Source organism: Protomyctophum bolini, assembly GCF_963924005.1.
Source record: "Protomyctophum bolini genome assembly, chromosome: 6".
In the NCBI taxonomy this organism is placed as follows: domain Eukaryota; kingdom Metazoa; phylum Chordata; class Actinopteri; order Myctophiformes; family Myctophidae; genus Protomyctophum; species Protomyctophum bolini.
The window spans coordinates 15421870-15445188 of NC_137867.1; the positions used below are offsets into that span (position 1 = coordinate 15421870).

At 42.5% G+C, this 23319-nt stretch overlaps 2 protein-coding genes across 2 annotated transcripts in view; one reads left to right on the plus strand and one right to left on the minus strand.

Moving 5' to 3' along the window:
* The window catches only part of polb (polymerase (DNA directed), beta), a 205665-nt gene that overhangs the window by 69568 nt on the left and 112778 nt on the right, over window positions 1–23319 (plus strand). The window lies entirely within an intron of this gene.
* LOC308316569 (tricarboxylate transport protein B, mitochondrial) lies at window positions 1360–22217 on the minus strand. Its single transcript, XM_080765252.1, has 9 exons — window positions 21819–22217; window positions 10330–10437; window positions 9583–9682; window positions 4306–4444; window positions 3810–3894; window positions 3504–3608; window positions 2870–2985; window positions 2119–2192; window positions 1360–1531 (listed from the first exon to the last, which is right to left on the minus strand). Exons 1-9 carry the CDS (start codon window positions 21928–21930, stop codon window positions 1417–1419), a joined length of 954 nt encoding a protein of 317 aa, XP_080621378.1. The 5' UTR covers window positions 21931–22217; the 3' UTR covers window positions 1360–1416.

Genomic DNA, 23319 nt, shown 5'->3' on the forward strand with positions numbered 1-23319 from the left:
CCAACAGAGATTTGACCTGGGCCGCGTTACATCACAACCTGCTCTCACATGACTAAATAAATCTGTGTAAACGTAGGCCATTTGAGGGGAAAATATTTCAAACTAAATGCTTTTTTGGAATTATTACCGTAACCTGATTATTTACAGAGACATGTAAACGTTTCCCATGACAGTATAAGATGAGGACTGAGATCTTTTTTTTTTATCTGACTCAATGTTCTGGGGTCCTTTACAATCACAGTGAAAGACAGTAAGTCCATTATTGTCCTAAATTAAATAAAGTAATACACCTTGTCCTTTTTTCAAGCCCGTTAAAAAAAATAGTTAACACTGCACAGGTCAACAGTAAATTATCTCTCAACTGTATTATAATCATATGATATTCATTATACACCTCTCAATAAATATTTTTACCACATCTCTCCATATAATTTAAACCATAAAATAATAAACCTTTTCTCTTAATAAAATCTATTCTTCCAGTCCAGTCGACTCTTTCAACAGTACAATGGGCTTGGCATCTCGCACAGGAATCAAACATTACATTTACAACTGGTGGTAGCTAGTAAACTAAACTCTAATCTGCATCATATAAAAATAATTGGCATATCATAAAAACAATACCATTGTTTTAAAAGGCTTAGTTATGGAAATGATGGTTGTTGATATGACTGTAAACCGCAACCTGGCTCCTCTGACCAGATATGTCTCTCACGTTAGACAGAGTTTAACTCAGGAAATGATAAATGATAAAAAAGAACAGAATCCCTGTTCTTTAGTAATTGGTCTTGCGGAGGCACAGGGTGCATGGTTTTGGTGTAAGGTGCCTTAATAATGCACCGACACTGACAAACACACAACAGCAACTCAGCCCAGACAAGGAGCCCTATTTTGGGGAAAAAGGCAAACTGGCATGAAGTTCAGTCAACGGCACAGTGGCGAGGTTGGTTGAATTAGGCCAACTAAATTTGTCAGTGGGTGTCCACGTCATTGGGTTCAATCATGGCTTTGCTACATGCCGGTTGACCTGGTCCAAGCAGGCGAACGGCATAAATCGTGGTCCTCATCGACGGCAAAAGTGCAGTACACTCTCCTCCCACAGATCATGGCGAGACACCAAAATACCAAACCCCATCAGGCTAAGAAAATGATTCCACTGCAGCTCAGAGAATTTGCCTGTCCACTGTGCAGTGCACCTCATGCCAGTACGCCTACCCCAAAATAATAATAATTATATTTTTCTTATGTACAAATTTATGTTGGGCTCCTGTCTGCAGAGAAGAAGATCTAAGTTCAGCTCTGTCTTTAACCCGTCCACCCCACCCTCACCCCACCCCACCCCAGAGGAGATGGTGATGTTTACAGAGAGGAACACTGAACTGTGACAGAGGGCTGGGAGTCAGAGCTGACGGCATCTCAGTCTGTCTTCCACACACTATTCAGAGCCTTCACCACCTCCTCGTAGATGATGAAGACTATGGCCACATCCAAGCACACACGGCCCAGCCGAGGAACTGTTCCCTTATAGAAACTAGAGAGAGAGAGAAAAAGAGATGAGTAAAGAACTTTTATGTATTCAATAATGACAGTATAACACCAGAAAATGGCTGAAATGATTTTATGAATCACTGACAGCTTACTTGTTCAAATGTCTATTTGTTATTTCGCGAATAGCGATTGACTTTAACTGATAGGCTATGATCATCATTTGCGTCATTACCAATGACATAATACTAAAGGATCTACTGTATAATGACCAGAAATTGAGCTGATATCACTGTCCAGAGATGTTTCATTTCGATTGGTTTCCAGTTTGCAAATGAGATTGGCTAGGGCTGGCTAAAGAGAGTACAACTGTAATAAGAGATATTGTAACTGTTTGACACGTCTTAAATGTGACTTCAATCTCTTTTTTTTTTTACTTCTCAAAAAAAAGGTCCAGAATATAATGTTTGACAGTGTTATTCATGCCAATTTGAAGACTTCCCACAGACTGCAACAAAATCAATGTGTACATTGGCAAAGAGGAGTAGAAGAGGCTTGCCATGTAGACCGATCTCCTGAAATAAAATGAAATGTAAATGAATCTACACTATGTAAGTATGGTGATGTACTCACGCTGATAAGCCCTCGTGTTGCATTATTTTCACAGCACAGTCCCATGTATTCTTATATTTATGTGCCTGAAGACCCTTTAAAAAAAAGAGAATTCCATCAAATGTCATAGGTGGTAAGAGAAAGAAGCAATGAAAGAAAGACAACATTTAAAGCTGCATTTTACAAAGTAGTCCACTTGCCAGAATGTGAACCCGGACATGTTTACACCAAGGTTTTATGCCTGGGCTAAAAACGGCCATAGCCGCCATCACAAATGTGATGATGTCAGCACATTTGGGCTGTTCTTGTTTCGCATTGTAATGGCGGCATGTTTTTCTCTTCAACAACAAACCATCTGACTATTTTCCACAGGATTTTCGTGGATCAAAGTTGCAAATACTTCGGCGTATGCTCCAAAGGTAATAGGACAATCTAGGCAGCGTAGAATATTGGATTAAATAGCGGGGAACATGGGTTATGCAGTAGAACTGTTTTAATGGTATGGTCACATATTGTGCCAATTATGAAAATTGCTCAACACATGCAAGTTAGCATCTGGCAGTTTCTACCTGCTGGGGACCCATACTCAACATTTCTAACATAAAACTTTGGTGTACTCAACATGTCCGGGTTCACAATGGGGCTCTATGGGCTGGCAAGTAGACTAAAGCTCAAGATACTTTTTATCAAGAAAGATCTACTGTTGTACAGCTTCAAACAACTGGAGAAAAAGCTGTACCAACATTGAGACAATAAAAGGCGCTCTCTCTACCTGCATCCTCGTCTTGATGACATCCAGGGGAGTGTTTCCAAACACACTGGCAGCGCCGGCTATGGCTCCAAATGTTCCAGTCAGTAATGGGTTAATAGCTTTGTTGGGGTTATCGCCTGAGGGGAGAATACATGTAGATGTGAGGACACGCCATGGGTCGTCATGCTCCGCTGATTTGCTGCACGATCACTGACGCTTAAAGGAGTAGTTCACCCAAAAAAATGACTTATTTTATTACTCCACGGGTCATCAAATTATTAGCTTAGGAATGCGACAAAAACAAAAAAATATCCATGAATTCAAGGGTTTATGGGGTGTTTATAGAAAATAAGTACTTTTTTGGGTGAACTACTCCTTTTACACTGATCGTGATGACATTTGAACCAGTCAGGCAGACATGGTGTTGTAAGAAAAGAGACAATCTGTTCATTGGTACAAGGCCAGTATTTCTAAACTCTGACCCTGGTTAACTCAGACTGCTGTCATTTTGTAATTGACCACTAGAGGTCAGGACCGACAAGAAAATAACCTTTTCAATACAGTATATCATTCTGATGGAGTGTGTTGTATGTTTCAAATTAAACATTGTAATATCCATCCTCAGGTGCTCACACACATAAACACACACACTTACCTTTGTACCAGTTCCTGAGAGACGTCATCACATAGAAACGGATGGCTTGATTAGAGCCTTGTTTGAGAACGGTGGCTGTGAGGCCCTGATATGTCCCTCTCAGACCTAGACCAGTTGAGAAGGACCAAATGTTTAATTTCAGTTAAATCTGTTTAACCTGTAGAAGCAGTTTTTAAAATTCAATAAAAAGTTAATTGAAAATAAAAGAGTAGGACCAAATGTTTAGCTCCACTTGTACACATATCCACACACATGGCTATGAACTGTGAACTCTTAATGTGAACAGTAGATTTAACTGTGCTTTACCTTGGGTTTTGATTATCTCTCTGACTCCGTGGTAGAAACCCCTGTATTTGGGGTTGGTTGATGTCTGGTCGTGGATGAACTTGACCTTGAGGGATAAAACGAAGGACAAGATAATCCTTAAGTCCAAAATTCTGAAGGAGAAGAGCTTGTTACCAGTGAGATACCAGACCCACCAACATTTGATAGCATTCCTGTTTTGAAGTCTGCCTATCTGTCTCACAGGCTAAAGAAACAAAACTGGACGTAGAAGGTTAAACTTGACTACATAGACTGCAAAATAAGTAATTCCAACAACAGGGTTGTGCAAAACCCTGGTCAAACAATAATAAGCAGGCACAAAAATCTAAAACAATTACAAGTAAAATAAAAAACAACAATGCTAAACAAAGAGAGTAGAATAAGCAGCAGCTTTTGAGGTTAAACGCCTGCATATAAACCTGCAGGTCAATACATATGACCACCATGCAGCTGGTAATAATAGTATACAGCACTGTACCTTAACAGTTTCCATAGGGCACACCACCAGCACAGCCTCCATCACCCCAGCTCCAAGCCCACACAGCATGCCTTTGGTGCTGTCCAAACGACCATTCTCATCCCTTGCATAGTTACTGAGAGCCTCAAACACTCCAAACCTGACAAAGACAATGGTGACAACAGGGCATTAGTAGGGGATCAGACAGATTTTAATTTGTTCTTTGCTATCACGGTGGGAATGCACAAATAAATAAGAAATACATAAATAGTAAATACATATTTTTCATTTCAGCTGGTCTTTAAATACATCTGTATAGATAGAGTATAGTAATACAATACAACTACCACATCGTCAGTGGTTGGAGGTATATAGAATATAGCTCTACTATTCTATTGAGACATTTAGATGCTGGTGTTGGATAAGATACCGCTACTGACCTACCTAATCGTCAATAAACGTATTTGAAGCACGGGTAGGACACGTAGTCATTTACAATGTCAATAAAGGGCCTGGGCCATGGCTCAGTGGTCCAGGCACCATGGCTAGCAACCCAGTCCGGCAGTGTGCCGTGGGCTCGACTACCGATTTCCCGACTCACCTTACTGCATGTCACCCCCCCATATCTTTTCCCATTTCCTGTCAGCCTACGGTCTATCCCTCCGTAAAAAAAATAAAAATAAAGGCGAAAGCCACAAAAAACATCTTAAAAAAATAAAAAATAAAAAAGAAGTAGAGGGCGCACCAGATTGAATGCTATATGCATCTTTATCGTAGTTTGAACATCGTTGCGAAATCTCTGCATCAGGAGAGAGAGAAAACCGACATAAAACATAAGCATTGCCGCTTTAAGTAATAAATGATTATGACACTACTCCTTATATAATACCTGCAGGTTAAGGTAGTGGAATTGTAAAATGGCTTCTTCCAAATTAGTCTCATCTCAATGACCTTCATCAGGCCTGATGAAGAAACTTTGTTTTTATAAGAGATTAATAAATGTGGAGAGTGTGGGCTCTACTATCTCCATGATATATTACAACAAATGCATTAAATAGTGACAAAGACAAAGTGCGAGCAAATGAAAGTGTGCCAAAGAGCAGGACATCATCACATTGCATGGAGTCAGCAGAAACAGGTTGGCAGGAAGGACTTTTTCAATAGAACGCACCACAGCATCCGGTCCCATTACGCACTGCATAGAAAACTGCTTTGTTGTCACAGTAAAAAAAAAAAAAGTAAAATAAATTGGACCAAGTCTTTGTGCATAATAAGGCAGCATCTTTCACTTGTGTCCTGCAACAGGCTTGTCCATTATTAAAGTGGCCCAATAAAGTGCAGCGTGATAAACAAATCCCCAGCAACTGCTGCCATGGAAGCCAGCCCACGCAGTGCACCTCAAGAAGGAGAGAGAGAGTGCATCTGTGTGCGTGTGTGTGTGTGTGTGTGTGTGTGTGTGTGTGTGTGTGTGTGTGTGTGTGCGTGTATGTGTGTGTGCCTTTTAAGCATCACTGTAATCAGTCAGAATGCACTGTGTGCGTGTCCTTCACAAGAAAGGTTATTTATAGATGGAATTCAATTGTGGTGATGGAAGGAGTGAGTGCACGATATGGTTGGAGAGACGAGGAGGAGAAGTCAACAGGAGAAAAACTGCAGACTGAAGACAGACACTTGTTTTCCTGTGTGTGGAGTCTGGACCACTGTCCAACTGCCATGCTCATATTTCTTACACAATGTCTTTCATAAACAGTCAAACGGAACTGTAGCCTACAACACGTTGCAGATGTAATGCATTGTGAGCTTGCAGATCTGCTATTTTCGACACTAATACGACGGAGCATATATTAAGCAAATAAGCATTAGGACATAGAAAACTTGGTCATTACTCCCAATGGTCCATTTCTACACTCTCAGTGTTTATCGTTCAATCGCCATGTCATGGTCTCTATTTCAGTTTTTAGGACGGTTCATTAACATTCCATCTTCATGCGGGTTTGGTCTCTGTTTATTTGAAGGCACCCTGCAATTAGACAGCCACAACTCCCACTGTCAGGCAGAAACAAACTAAACCTTTTAGCGGCACAACCCCCTGATTCCACACGAAAACTTGAGAAACAACCCACGAAATATCCCAAATAATACTTTTCTATTTCACATACTCTACTTAGTATGACTTAGTTGAAGTGCGATGAGGAGGCATCGCACGTCATCGCAAACGAGTAGGAAGTGAAGGAAAGAAGGGAATAAGAGAAGTAGATAATTGGCCGTTGTTCGTTCGTGTAGGGCTACACAGGCAATTTGGCCAAGAAGTGGTATCATCGTCCAGTTCAATTAGGCCGCTGACTCCATGTGGTGACTTGAAGATTGGGCATTCATCAATGATGTGTTCAACAGTCTGTGGTTTTCCACATTCGCAGAGATCAATGGCAAGAAATCACGCGTGGCACACACTCCAATCATGTGCAGGTAGAGCTCGGTCTTAGCTACTGAGAGAAGTCTGTTGAGGTTGACCCAGGCATTCCGAATTGGGAAGACAATACAATCCTAACCTCAAAACTAACCCTCCATAATATCAACATCCTAACATATATGCACAAATGTATCGGCCACATTTCGGTATTGGCCAATATTTGCCGTTATCAATATTGGTATCGGCAAATAAAACTGACATTAACCAATGGCAGTAGCCGATATTCATCTGTGGTTGATAACCATACATTTTGCGTTGGCTGTTAGCGTGTTGGTTAGCTACACTGCTGCAGCCTACCAAGCTGTACTGTACAGTCTGAACATTTATTTTTTGTATTGAAGATGTATTTGTTTCCCTGGCACAAAAGGGGGAAATAAAAACGAAATGAACTTATATATCGGTCAATCATTTCCATATCAGTCCAAGAGGAGGACAAACAGGATCATATGATTTTGGAAAGACAGGATAGGGTGTAAATAGAGAGTGTGAGTGAAAGAAAGAAAGAAAGAAAGAAAGAAAGGTTATGAGCTTCATTCTATAGCTAAGTATAAATCAGTCTATTGGATATAAAGGCTCCTTTATGTGTCCCACTTCTGACTCCTCAATAACATCCCCTCTCCTTCAAACATCCACAACCTGACCGCATGGTGCTGTATAGCCACACACACGCACAGCACACCAGCACACACGCACGCACAGGCAATCAGTTAATGGGATGGGGAAAGGGAAGGTCAAAAAGAGTGGACGAAAGATGGGGGTGGGGAACATGAGTGGTGCCAGGCACCCATGACCAACAAACTAGAGTACAGTCGTCGTCGTCCCCCCTACGCCTAGAAGAATACAGTTTGTCATATTGACTCTGTAAGATCGAAACGTCAAGTCATTTCTTGTACGAGCACCTGAATGAAACAGACTTAAACTGTCCGAGCTGCTCTTGTGTCTATCCCTTGTTCTGAATCCCTGTGACGCAGCCGTATTAGGCTGAGGCGCGCTGTAGCCTTTTGTTCGATAGGTAAAATACATTGTGTCACGTTGTGACGCACTGTGAGCTTGTAGTCGTAGATATGCTAGTTTTGCTGAATGTTAACCCCAGAATATGGCAGCTACTAGGGTTCATGTGGTACAGGTATCTAATGCCTAAAATAATTTAGTAAGATGAAATGTAAAATAACATTTAGACCACATTTACACAATTTAAAAGGTGATCTGTTCCTGGATATCTTATCTGAATGAGTAAAAAAATGCATGTCGAGGAAATAGTATCGCTGCAAATAGTATCTACCGTAGTCACAATCACATCTGCCAGACGGCCAGACCAGATGTGGACTAAGTTACTCTTGCTCACACTGTAATCAGACCTCAATCAAAGTCAGCCAGGTGTATTCATTCATTGTCGGGATTATACTGTATATCCAAATCACATTTGAATGCAATGTATATATGGGGTCTTTGACCATGTCAATAGGGCTACAATTACTCTAGATTGTTTTTTCTTAGCGAACAATAATAATTATGTTTTTGTATACATCACATGATGTTTTATAATATATCATACATTATTTCAGAAATGTAGAAATTAGCCCATATACAAGGTCACACGTTGCATTATAAACTTAAATATCAGTTATTCGCACAAATGTTCTACTTTGAAAACAAATACATAATGATAATTAATTTCCCCCCAAAGAATTGATTATTTGATTTAAATTGTTTACTTCGATTAAATGTTGCACCCCTACTCATATGATCTTGGTAGCTTGCACCCATATGCTGGAACAGCAAGCTATCTGCCATAGTGACGGGGAAAGACTGAGGAGTACAAAAATGGAGGCAGCAAGACGGTAAAGAGAAAAAACAGGAATGATAGGAAGGATACAGGACTCTCCATATAGCAACGCTATCTCCATCTGTCCACCCCAATACGGTCGTCTATTCTTTTTTACTGCGTTAAGATGTAAACATACACACAAGCCCCTCCTTCATGCATGTTAGCTGTCAGCTGCAGACCAATGACGTGGACAAGGCTTAAGGTCAACACCTCTGTATGTGCCTCTGTCACTTCTTCAGTAGCCTCGGAAACCCAGACGTTTTATTTCCTACACACACACACACACACACACAGTATTGTATACACACAAGTCCTCCTCTTTGTGTCTCTTGTCTGAGGTTGAGTGGCAGCTCTGCTCCGCCTGGCTAGGCCTGTCGCTCCACTCAACCCGCTAGCACAACAATCTCACACACACACACACACACATCACACACACACACACACACACACACACACACACACACACACACACACACACACAGGCAGGCAGGCAGGAAAACAAAACAAACGTAAAGAGAGAGTCCAAGAAAACCTTTCATAATTGGAGAACGGAGACTCTGGCAATAAAATGCATCAAGTGTATGTGCACGTGTGTTACTGTACTGTGTGGGTGCGTGAGAGACAGAGCCTGGCGCATGTGTGTCTATGGCTGCGTGCGAGAACGTGTGCGCTGAGTCTGGGGATAAATGTCAGAGCTGTGAAAGAATAACACAATTACCCAGAAGGGGTAGGCTGGCATTTATGCCGTACATTGTGGGTAATGGACTAGAATAATTGGAGTTGGGAGATCCAGGTAGACACACTGAGCTGAGAACACTCAGTCTATTTAAGCTTTTACTGCTTACTTGTGTGTGTGTGTGTGTGTGTGTGTGTGTGTGTGTGTGTGTGTGTGTGTGTGTGTGTGTGTGTGTGTGTGTGTGTGTGTGTGTGTGTGTGAGTGTGAGTGTGAGTGTGTGTGTGTGTGTGTGTGTGTGTGTGTGTGTGTGTCTGCGTTACATACCTGACAGCTGATTTGGGTATGGATCCATACACCAGTGAGCTCAGTCCTCTGTACAGGCCTCTGACGCCATGACCCTTGACCGTCTGCTTCACACAGTCACCTAGACAACAGACATATTATCATATCATCGCTGTCGAAAATACCGTAACCTGTGTTCCAATGGATCCAATGTAGTTATTAAGTCACAAAAGCTCTCATTAATGCTTCATCAAATATTCATAAACCCTACAGGCAGACTTTCATCCTGGTGTCCCTAATTTGGGCACGTCATTATGGGCATTTTTTTTTTAACAAAGACAAACTAACCAATACAACATGGACACACAACAACAAGCATCTTAAAAGGCTCTGGTCCAATGATCCATGTTCTGCTGGCTAACCAGATAGAGGAGAGGAGGACCACAGAGAGGAGAAAGCAACAGCTGTCTGTTGCCTAATTAGGACGGTATCTCCATCCGGGAGTAACAGGCTGTGTGTGTGTGTGTGTGTGTGTGTGTGTGTGTGTGTGTGTGTGTGTGTGTGTGTGTGTGTGTGTGTGTGTGTGTGTGTGTGTGTCCGTGCATGCGTGCGTGCGTGCACATGTTGGTCTGATCTCAGTCATATAAACAAGACAAACATGGAGGGTGACAGCCTGTCAGAATTCATGATGTGCCAGGCGATGATAGGTAATGAGATGAATGTGAGTTCCTGAGAGACATAGAACGAACAGACAGACAGACAGACAGACACTGATGCTCTAGTACTTACTAACTCCCCTGTATTTGGGCTGGTTGGCCTTCTCGTCCAGCTGTAACTGGGTCTTGACGTACTCTGTGGGGAAGGTGATGCAGATCTCGATGCCACCTGCAAGGCCGCCTGGGAGAAGCACAGGGCAACAAATCAAATCTTTGTCAGCGGCTGACCAGGATCCATTGATGTGATGTGTAATGTTTTCAACAACAAAAAAAGGCCTAAATCAAAACCCATCCAATATGAGCATTTTCATTTTTGCGGGGAAATAGGCTATAATATGATCTTGTCATCTTTTCAGACTGGAGGTCTGAGTCAACGGTAATGTACTTTATCAACTTGAATCTCAAGGAGGTGCCATTGCATCGTGGATCATAAAAATGACTGCACTAATGGCTATCTCCATAAACGTTAAAACATTGCTGCGGTGAGAGGAATAGTAATGGGCCGGGCGGAGATGAATCAAGAACACGGCCAGAGACCAACTAGACAGCGCGACTGCACTGGCTTTGTGAAATACTATATTCAGAGGAGTAGGCAAATATAGAGAAAAAAGATGGATGCTGTGTCAGGAATCACAGAGTTCTTAACTGTTACTGCAGCTTCTTTTCAACCATACAATTATCCTGTGATTAAAGTAGCAAAAATATGTTGGATGAATGATGTTGGGTGTTGTTTTTTAAGACATAATACACACCCAGTGCAGAAATACACTAGCGGAGGATAAGTATCTCAGTAAACAGTCAATTCCTTAGTTAATTTACCTCTGAGAGAGAGTGTACAAATGGAACAAAGGAAGGGTCCCTTTGGTTCCATTTTGTACACTCTTGGTCGGAGCTAAATTAACACACAGCATTTATCATCACAGAAGCCACACTACACATAATAGGGATGAGTCACGACGAGTGAGGGTGGAGTCTGGGGAGAGGAGACAGGACGACAGAATGGTCCTTAATTAAATTATGTGCTCTGCCCTCGGGGAGGCGCTCCATTACCCAGGCCAAAACGCTTCCATTAGCTCAATGACATACGCACACGGCAAGATGCCATGTAGTAACGCGCTCGCACGCACACACACACACACACACACACACACACACACACACACACAGGCAGACAGGCACTTAGAGCCCTGAATGATGACCAAACTGGCAGGTCAAACGCTTGCATCTCTAAACACCACTTTTTACAGAGCACACACAGCTCTATTCTATTTTTAGCTTTATTGTCCTTTTTGGACCCCCTGCATATGTTGTACTTTGAACATAACTCTTCTTGCACTATCTATATATTATTCACTGTATCTGGATGCTGTATACTGGTTGCTACACTATTCTCCACATTCTAACCAGTGTCTTTTTCTAACCAGTATTTTATACCCAGCAGTGATGCTGATAGGGTGCATTTTGCATCTCGAAACGCAGATTATTGATAATGTACCCATCCGTGGATCTTTCTGGGGGTCCCATGGACGCACTACTGTACTAAGCACTATACTGTAATTTGGTGCCATTTAATTTACTTTATGTTTGCATATACTTTGCAATTGCACTGTTTGCATAACTCTTTAGAATATTTACAATTGTTTTTATTTATTTAAGATATGAATATAACCATTTTATAACCATACTAGATGAAGTGGGAGTTAAATGCTGCAATTTGTAAAAATGACAAAATATTACTTCTAACGTCGTTGAACTCATAAAATGTCCATGGTACCTGTAAAGGCTCCAAAAAGTGACAGAATCCAACAATACCATTTAGAGATTTATTTTCCCCGCTGCAGCAGTATTTACAGGGGAAGGCCTAACAAACAAAAAAACACTGAAGACTAAACTCACAAAAAGACAGATGAAACTTAGCTTGAAAGCAAATTAGGAAACAAAAACCCAGAAGGTAAGAAACTGTATTAGGCTATAAACCCTTCCAAAGCAGGTCTCCTTGGGTGTTACCTGCTTGTTGCCCAAGCCACTACTGAACCTCGGCATCCTGCAGCCTCCCTTTTATACTAGGTGAGACCATACCAAGAACACAGAATTAATTGGTAACCACTTAACTCAAATAAGGAAAACCATGGCCCATGAGTTGATTTACACAATTATATACGGTTTTACTAAACCTATTCCAAATACATTTCAGGCACCAAATCATTGACATAAGAGAACATATAACACAAGAGCTCTTGAAACATAAGACAGACACCCCTCCTGCTCTATAGCACTTGGAACCTTCCCCCACTCAATCAAGAGGATCACCAGTACTGCAGGAGAGCCAGGTGCCAACAATCACTAAACACAATACCCAATCAACAGGAATGCTGTTAAAACCAAGGGGCCAGCTATGCACTCCAATGTTGAAGCGCTGGGCCCTAGTGGTAAGAGGAAGGACTGCAGGCGGACCCGTGGATTCTTGACGAGGAAACCCCGTGCAACCGAGCGCCCAATGTAAAGCCCAGGTGCACTCTGGGTGCACTTCCGCATTTGGACACCAAAATTTGGTGTCCAAATGCGGAAGTGAAATGCTGAATCAGCGAAAAGACGGTACTTCCGGCAGCCTTCCGGGTGCTTCAAAACGCCACTGAGCAACTTCCACTGACATGAATAGCGGAGGGGGCGGAGCTTCGCGCTAGTTTAGTCTCTATCCTTTTAATACTCTATGGTTAAAACCCATGCACCATCTTTGTGTCCTTTTATAATTCATAATTCATGTTTGTCCATGTCTGAAGAAGGTCAGTAGACTGAAAGCTTGCCAAATAAATGGATTGTGCACAGATCTGAATGTGCGGAGCTTCCCTTTATTTTTTCTTATAATTCATGTTTGTACAAATAATAAAATAAGAACAACATGCAACACTAATGTCCAGTCACACAGTCCTCCAAGCCGGCTTACTGTTAAATGGAAGCAGCTGTTTAGTAGTATATGCCCGTTTGTTCCTCTTTAGTCTATAGGGCACGGGCTGCCCCGTGACAGTACCCATCAAAAGACCACCGCTGGGTCCTGGGACCCATTACAGTGAAAACTAATTTACATCACTGACCCAGTATATATATAATATACTTATACTTGTACGAGTGAGTGACAAATATACCCATTTGAATCTTTAAATCTTTACACATATGAAAGCCTCCCATTTAACACCCTCAACGGGTTCCATTTTGGAATACAGTTGATCAATGTGGTTGTGTTCCAAGCCTGCATTGGGCTATTTCATTAGACTCTGTGACCATCAGCCAATATACTGTACCATAACACGAGTCAATCTCTCTGACACTTCACTCAGGCTAGCAGCTATATTTAACCAATGACTTACACTGTACAGAATACAGATAAGGTGGTACTTTTACATGGCTGTGAATCAACCAACGAAGCATGCACGGCTCATAAGGAATGTGAGGCCTGAGATAAAGTAATATTGTTTTCAATGCAATTGTAGAAAGCTGAGTCATGGGCATCACTCTATCTCTCGCACGCACGCACGCACGCACACGCATGCACACATACACATGCACACATACACATGCACACACACACACACACACGCTACGCGTGCGCAGTGCCACGCACGCAAGCAAGCACACACAAACTTTGATCTAACCCCAGTCATTCCACTAATCCCAGTGGAGTAATAAGTAAATGTTACCCGGCCGTGACTAGGGCAGATCACATGGGCTTTACAACACTACACATTCAAACCACACTGATCCCAGCTCTGTGGGTCAGTGTGTCTCAGGCAGGCAGCGTGGTATACAATGCGTCTCATTCATCTCCCTCAGCTGAGACAGCAATGCATCTGAAACATTGCTGCCTGCGGAGGCCAGCAGTGGTCCGCTAAGCACTGTGCTATAGCTACAAGACAGGGCTCAGGATCAATCCTCATTAGATGCACAACACTGAGTAGGCTCCTACTGTCTTCCAGTACATTACAAATGAACGCACGCACGCACGCACGCACGCGCACACACACACACACACACACACACACACACACACGCACACACACACACACACACACACACACACACACACACACACACACACACACAGTCACACACACACACACACACAGTCACACACACACACACACACACACACACACACACACACACACACACCCCTTTAGAGATGGATTCCAGTAAAGGACCCAAAGACAGATAAGATACGAGAGAAAATGACCATTCATCTTCATCCACACAGCGGTGCTCTCCACTGCTACTTCTATCCCCACACTGGCCCCTGCATCTCTCCTCATCTCCAACCAATCACAGCGTGTCACAAAATCAATGCATTCACATGTGTTTTTTGGCACTTGCTATTACGCGCAGATCGCAAAAACGGAATTGTCATTGCTGGGGGATATTAGCCCATTTTGGGCGGGAACCCCTTTTGGTGTTATGCCTTAGCTATTGAAAAATAGCAGGTCTGCTATTTTTGAAAAATCAAAGAACGACTGACATAGAAACATAGCTTTTTCAGAAAACTGTCAGGATGTAGAAGACATTTTTTGAATCTGATCTCAGGTCAGAATGGGTTAAAGTGGGCCCGAGGCAACAATCAAATACAGTGTTATTACTGTCGAATCGAAGTCTGCTGCGTGACGATGGCACACAGACGAGCCTTCCTTACTAAGCGGTTCAAAAGGAAGAAAGTGTCTCCTTTTCTAATTCAGTCTGAAAGACAGACGTAGAGACCAGTTTAATGTGCAGTGCAAAGACACCCATGTGTCGCTGCACGCTAGTCTCTCCTCTGGCCACTCTAGATTTATAGTTTAATCAACAGCTCCCACACTTCCCAGCTGGGCTGTGACTGGATCAGGGGATCCAGTCACAGCCACTCAGTTTGCATGTGTGCACACGCACGCACGCAGTTCAGGGAAAATCAGGGAATCTTTGTATACAGTAAGTGACAGAGGGTAGGGGAAGATAAACTGGCAGAGCTACAGAGACGAAACATGTTCTGATGAGCATCTGCTCTCAGGGAAGAAACATCCAATTAATTTGCTTATTAGTTGTCTCCACCAGGCCGAAGGCATGGGGAGAGAGTATGTTTTGCACTCCGTCCGTGTGTGTGTCTGTCCGTCCGTTACCAGCTAATCTTCGGCACCGTTAACCCAGTCGATGCCAAATTTTGCACACACTCCCTGGAACCTCTGCCCCAAATTTTCCAGAACAGCTTGTTATAGCACCACCACACACTTTTGGATATTACTCCTTCTTCAGATTCTGTCCAAAAATCGTTACACACTATCTCTATAGCCATGTGTTCAAGCTGGATCTGTCCGATATTTCATAGCCTAATTGGCTAACATTGGCTTTCAAAGTTAGTAGGATTGGCCCGTTTTGAACAAAAAGCCTCAAATCATGAACGCAGTGTGCAATTTACGTAAAATCTTTCACAGACTTTCCTACTAGGCTGAGGAATATATCCCACCCTTTTCACATTAGCCTGTTATAGTGCCACCAACAGGTGGATTTTTGCAAAACACATTTTTGGAACAAAATACCTCAAATCATCCAATTGCCACCCAAGACGTAAGAAGAAATGGCACCCTTTTCACATTAGCCTATTATAGCGCCACCAGGAGGCCACAACCTGGCCTGCCCTGATGGAGACCTGTGCCCCGAGGGGCACTTTATCTAGTTACAAATGTATTAGGAAGCTTATTCAGTGATATCATCAGATGGTGAACATTTTTTATTTATTAAAAAATCTACTTTCTGGTGTAAATGTGTCTGAAATGGCCAACATAATGCAGTTAATCAGGTGTCTCTGTCTCATAGTCTGTCAGACCCATTGGAGAGTACATAAAATCTCTGTGCCTCCATTGTTGTTTGATGCTGAAGTTAATTTAAAATTATTTATATATAATGTGTATGGATATGTAATGTATATATATATGTGTGTGTGTGTGTGTGTGTGTGTGTGTGTGTGTGTGTGTGTGTGTGTGTGTGTGTGTGTGTGTGTGTGTGTGTGTGTGTGTGTGTGTGTGTGTGTGTGTTTGTTTGAGTGTGCATGCATGCCTGCCTACTTGCCTAATTGCAACCGTGTATGCATGCCAGCAAATTAATACGCAGTTTCTTTAATTGAATGTATCCATTATTCATCTGAATGTTCCTTATTCAGACAATTAGCTCTTTTTCGACACAGAGAGAGAGACATTTTCTCTGGAGAGAGAAGGATACTGCCGAAAACTGGAGCAGGAGATGACTGATTAATACATCCATATCGACAATCCAAATGAAAAATGATAGCCAGAGGACTACTGTACATCAAACATGAGGTAGTACTATTAATAGACTTAATATTTATGTTTGCCTTGCACAAAAAGATCAAAGGAATTATTCATCTGTCATCTGGCCTTTCAGGGGCATTTGCTGTCCAAAACACTGTTTCCTGATGCTGCTGCACTAATTTCTAATTACATCAGGGATGTCAATTAATTTTACATGGACACTGGTTCTATCTGCTTAGTGCCACTGCTTACTACCCTCCGGTATGCAAATTACATGTGCTAGTGATGGCATTCATTATTTGCAGTTTGTTTTGAAACGTGTAAAGTAATAAATAATAAATAATTCGAGTCATGTAATAGTTTTTATACGTATGACGACGTTAAAGGAGAATTCTGGACCAACAGTTTTAATCTGATTTAATTTTATCCAAGAGTGAGTGGTAGAGGTGGAAAACTCAATTTCCAGCCCCACCGCGACCATACGCAAGCCAGGGCTTAATTTTTGTAGACATCTGTCTTTCATAATGACTAGTTACACTCCAGAGTCCTTTGTCCCAAATGGGCTGCCGTAAAAAGGCGAACTGCCGTTAAACCCCTTGCACATGCTCAGAGCTGGGGTGCACTTAAGCCATCTATACTGTAACTAGAGCGCTACAGCATTATGTGATGTTTAACCTCTACCACTTGTTCTTGGATAATAATAACATCAGATTAAGGTAAGAAAATGGTTAGTCTGGAATTCTCCTTTAATACCACCCCAGGTAAATCCTGATCTCATTTCTGAGATAGCAGCATACTGTTCTAACAACATAAAACCAGATTACAGATTACAAATAGCATAAAACAAACTTTCAAAGCTACCGGTAGTTCCTATAGCAGACATATGGTAGAAGCTCACAATAACCAAATTCAAGAAAACAAAAGAAGAATCTGCCACCAAAGCATTCACAGAATGTGGCTTATCTGACATTCACGTTTCAATTTCAATGTTAACAGGTGTGATGTGTCCCACAACGTGACATGTTACATTTCACAGTTGCACATTTCAGTTTAAATGTTTGCGGGTGTGAATTGTTACGTTTTGGGTCACACCGTTTGTCTTGGGTTACGTCACAGACGGGCCATGCCCTTATATGGAGGCTGCTTCAAAATTCACCACTCACTTCACACGCGTGTGATTTTTTAAGAAATAGTCTAGGAGATCAGCTCATCTGCCTGCAGGTTATTCCAAGCTGCAGGGGTAGCGCATGCTGAGCTCAGTTTGAGGGGAGCCTCTTACTGTGTGCTCGCCTCAAATGTGCTATACAAAATGAACTTTAACTGTAATGATATATGACCCTAGCTGCCTAACTCAGTGGCGAAACACTTATCTGCATAAGCATATTGATAACCATGATATGATGACTGTCCACTGCTGTATCAGAGGGACTGACTGTATGTGACTGTCCACTGCTGTATCAGAGGGACTGACTGTATGTGACTGTACACTTCTGTATCAGAGGGACTGACTGTATGTGCGAAATGATATGAGTTGCATACTTGTTCCTGCTCATTCTGATCTTATCTTATGTTTCCATATCTGCTAGGGACGCCATACTGTTCTTACTGTATATATATTTCTCTGTGGCTGTAATAAACTTTAGAATGTAATGTACATGTGTAATATGTCGTTGTGTTGGTATATGTTCTCTGCGCCTGCAAACTAGGCGGATCCTCACCCACCACCCCTTGTAGTAACTACACAGTACAATTCTTATTCTCTGAGTTACAAATGTATAAATAAACACTGAGGATTTTACTGTGTGCTGCCCACTGTGGTATTAAATGTGTAAGCCCCACTATTAAATTAAACTGCAGTAAGTTTGATTATATAGGGGCCGGGCCACCATAGATAGACAGTTAGACACATGTTACAGTTACACTGTTGTGCCAACAGCTCACTGACAACATGAGTACTGGAATGGAGGTGTGGGGCCATGCTAAGTGAGCAGAGGTTTGAGAGAGAGAGAGAGAGAGTTGATGTCTGGTACAGTGCCATGTAGTGTGGTGTGTGTATAAAGGCAAATACAGTGAGCCAACAGGGAGTAAGTGCACACACTGACAAGCCACCCGCAACAGAAAGGAGATGCAGAAAATGTAACTGACTGCCTGAGGCTGGACAGAGAGAGAGAGAGAGAGAGAGAGAGAGAGAGAGGGGGGGTAGATGCTCTCTCTATCGCTTGGCCCCCCTCCCTCCCCTCTCTGAGGCCCTTTCTGTGACCCACCTTTCTCTCTCCCTCTCTCTTTCTCTCTCTCTCTCTCTCTCATGAACAGGCAGGCTTATACACAATACATAAAGGGCCGACACAACAGTGAAGGAATGCACAAATACAAGCATGCAGAAAATCAGGACCAGAGCCCGTTAACCCCCCTCCACCCCCCTCAGGGGATATGCATAGATAAGAGCTGTCCCCGTCTCCACGTTAAACTGACAAAAATCTGAGCAGAGGTCATACTCAAAGTACCCTAGTCAAAATATCCTATAGGGTTACAACTTTGTAACAACTTCAAACTGAATTAAAAGTAAAATTAATAGCAAGATTACCGTCTAGCTAGTGCCTATAGCAGACATATGGTAGAAGCTCACAATAACCAAATTCAAAAAGGCATTTCTGAAACTATTCACAAAATGTGGCTTATTTGGCTTTCACGTTTCAGTTTCAATGTTAACTGCTGTGATTTGTCCCAAAACGTGACAGTGCTCACAGCCTTTGGGTACAGATATGTACCAGGATATGTACTTAAGGTGTGAAATATTAGAAACAATGGGGTGGGGTATAGAGGGAAGTAACAAATTACAAGTACGCCATTACAAACACATAGCAACCAGCATCCATTAAAGCTTGACAAATATGTCCACCATCACACACACAAACAAACATACATCACACACAGACTCACACACGCACCAAACGATACTGCCAAATATAAGAGATAAATGGAAGGCAGCATCAGAGCACTAGGAGAGATGTCGGTCTGAGTGTTGTTAGGATTTATGGGCGGCCAGACTGTGTCTGCAGGAGTCTTGTACACTGGCACAGTAAACACCTGGCTGAGCGTCTGATGGCCAGCACCTCAGGGCAGATACTAAAGGCCAGTTGTACCTCATTGCCCCGATAGCTGAGTCATCTGAGCAGAGCTCAGGCCCAAAGGCCATTCTAGATGTACCTTCTTTGAATGTGAATATGCACGCGCACGCGCGCACACACACACACACACACACACACACACACACACACACACACACACACACACACACACACACACACACACACACACACACACACACACACACACACACACACACACACACACACACACACACACACACACACACACACACACAATTCAATTCAATGGGCTTTATACACACACACACACACACACACACACACACACACACACACAATAACATCTAGGAGCCTGTCAATACTTCCTTATGGCAGTAAGTTGGGGTTAAGGTAGTAGAGCCAAGCAGGATGACAGCAATAATGCAGTTGTTGCAAAACAGGACAGACCAGACAGAGACTTGCTGAGTGAGAGCCAGGGAGAGGGGGAGAGAAAGAGGGACAGACAGACAGAGAGAGAGTGAGAGTGAGAGAGAGAAATTGCAGAACAGTTTCTGTGAATCTGGTTGGGTGTGACAGGGGGAGGGGGTTGAGGTCACACCATGGTGGCTCCATGTCTCTTATCAGTGGCTAAGTTGATAGAAGGACATGAGGTGGTTGATGACATCTACCTTATATTTTGAACTGTCCTTGGTTCCTTAAATGACTTAATCTTTTTCATAATATTGCTTGATGCACTGTTTCTCTGAGCTACAGTGCTATTGTACAATGGCTTTCAGGGGCCACTGCTTGAGTCTGACACGGCTGAAAAGACCCATGCTGTCACAATAGCTGTCAATAATGTACCATTACCATAATTTAAGAGCAGCCCTGAGAAACCCTAACAGAGAAACCCCTTCACCAATTAGCCCCCGGAGGACCCTTATTTAAACAAGTCTTAGTGATTTTCCTGGTTTTATCCTCTTAGCAGATATTGTATTGTATTGATTGACCTGTACTTTCCTTGAACTGTACACATTCTGCAAACATTTTCAGTCAATCAAACCTGCTGAACATGTGATGTGTTGTGACCACTGACCAGTGACCACGCCAGAGCCTGGTGGGGTGGAATGTCAAGGCCAAGAGTTCCGGGAGCTCAATGGGGATAAGCCACTAAATCACAGAATCAAAATGATGCCCCTGTGCCCGAGTATCCTTTGGGCATCACGCCAACGGTCCAACCTAATGGTATTATGTAAAACTGCACCACCGTGGGTGATCTTTAGACCATATCAATGCAGCTCTATGGTCTTCACCATGGCAGTTTGAGGCTACAGCAGTGCCTGCATGCAGGGAGAGATTGAGAGATGAAGTAATTAAGGAACAAGAAACGCAGTCCCTTCTTTGGCAGGGCTAGCCTGCCTATATGCTGCACAGCTCATACTGTATAGCCATAGGGACTATACAGTATATGACAACACAACATGTTGTGAATTCAGGTGAAATTAAAGCAGTAGGCACTGAGGTAGTGTGATTCCTGTGTTGTACATATGTAATACCAGTGGCTGCAGTTTCATTTTGGTCCCTCATTTCCAAATCCATGTGTCCTGTTCATTCAATGTGTTCAACCTGCACCTCATGTTTAACTCTAATTCGATGCTTGTTGCCATCACGACCCAAAGTGGAGACTGAATCATATTTGACACAGAAAAAAAGGCCATAAAAGCTTAGACTAAATGTAAGCCCAAGCCCAGCCAGCTGTATAAAATACAGAAATCTAACCCCCATTCGGAGTTGTGCTTCTTTGTGTTCCTAAAATTCTATAACTTGCAAGAACTGTGGGGCAGGCTATGGTAAATACTTACTAGAATAAAACATAAATCAGAAGTGATTTAGTGTAGTTCTTTGGGAATCCAAGTGAGATATAAAAACAAAACAGTTTTTCCCCTTTTCTTTTAGAGCGTCATCGTCCAACAACACCCACTACAGTGACACAAACGACCATGTCTGCATGCATACTACCTGTAGTGTAGGCTATAACCTAAACCCAATGCACACACAACGAAAGCAAAAATAGGCTACGTTCTTTGTTAGATAATATCCATCCTTGTAGTTGTAATGTGTTGTTTATAAGGTGTACATGTAGCCTACAAAAAGTACAACTTCCTTGTCCGCGTGACAAATAAACTTACCTGCCAAAATAGCCTTTCCCGGGTGAGTTAATTTCGCTTTTCCTCCCGGAGCTGCAGCCGCTAGACATCGCGGTCTGTGAAAGGGGCTGGTGAATGTGCTACGTCCTTGCATTTTAACTCAAAACTAGACTAAGACTAACTAACACAAAACCGGGTGTTTTAAAGTCGACTTTTAAGTCAATTTCACAAAAAGACCACACCGCGCAACAAATGAAAGACACTTGAATTGGTCAGCTGTCCGGCCAGATCACCCACACTGAGTACTGACGTGTCCGGATAGTTTAGTAGACTGATGTGAATCTACAGCCAGCCACCAGCGGTTTTAAAGCTGGGTGTTCAACTACAGCAGCCAGGAGTCCAGGACAGAGTGAGAGCGCGAACTACAGCTGGAGAGAGAGAGGTTGAACTACAGCTGGAGTAGAGAGAGAGGAGACTGGTCACTATTGTTGCACACCAGGATAAGGGCGGGGCGCAGTCTCTATATCGCTGTCGCCCTGTCGCCTCTACCAACCAAACGAAACCCTCTTTGGCAAGCTGACTAGTGTGTATCGCAGCTAGCGCTATCAATGAAAACAAAATTAAATCAGAACATATTTTTTAAAGATTAGTTTGTTAGATTTGTTTTTTATAGTATTATATCAAGTGTCAAGTGAAGATAGAAAGCCTCGGCCTGGAAAGAGGGAGAGCGATAAGGGGAGACGCACGTAGAAATAAAGGTCGTCATGAACGGGACTCGAACACGCTGTCACCAAAGCCTAAATGTGGCATGCGCCTGTACCACTTGGCGCCCTTATCATAACATTTTCTTGTAATTACTTTATATTATAATTTTTTAGCAACCAACCACACCCTTGGTGATGGAGATATCTTGATAAAAGCAGCAGACTCTCACAAAGGTGATCCATCAATTTAACTGCAAAGTAGGTTACCAGAATGGCTTCCTCCTGGCTCCTAGATGACCCAGAGGCACCCTGCCATGCACAAAGAAGACTGCTCCACATCCTGAAATATGAAACAGATACACAGTGTAGTAGACTGCCTATGGAAATATTGGTAATTATATATAAGTATTGCGCACGACTGCAGGGTTCCAACAGTCGTTTGTGGTTCTGAACCCTAGATCTCAAACACCTTATGGCTATCTTCATTGAATATTAAAGCCAAACTTTCCACACATTGAAGATTAATTAATGCAGGTTCAACACATAACCAGGCAGTAGACAGCATTGCTTGTAAACTTTATTTTCTCTGTTCTGTATAGACTATGCATGACTAGGCAGATCAAGGGAGTGCTTGTGTGCAGCTAATGGTTCGGTTTGCTTCTCGAAAATCCCAAAGTTGATACAATAATGGGACACAGCTCAGTGTATAATAGTGGACAGTGTGCCCACAAAACACTCTTGTGAAACAGTCTCATTGGCTCCTTCAACAGGAAGTAAACACACTCACACCACATTATTTTCCCTGCTCTTTTTGTATTTTGTATTTTTCTTACAAAAAT

What these genes read in the sequence shown, in the direction of transcription:
- LOC308316569 (XM_080765252.1), bottom strand. Translation starts at nt 21,930, where the DNA reads ATGCAAGGACGTAGCACATTCACCAGCCCCTTTCACAGACCGCGATGT. An exon ending in GCCCAAATACAGGGGAGTTA is followed by an intron (nt 9,683 to 10,329) that starts GTAAGTACTAGA and finishes TCTGTTGTCTAG; the next exon opens with GTGACTGTGTGAAGCAGACG. An exon ending in ATACCCAAATCAGCTGTCAG is followed by an intron (nt 4,445 to 9,582) that starts GTATGTAACGCA and finishes TGTCTTTGTCAG; the next exon opens with GTTTGGAGTGTTTGAGGCTC.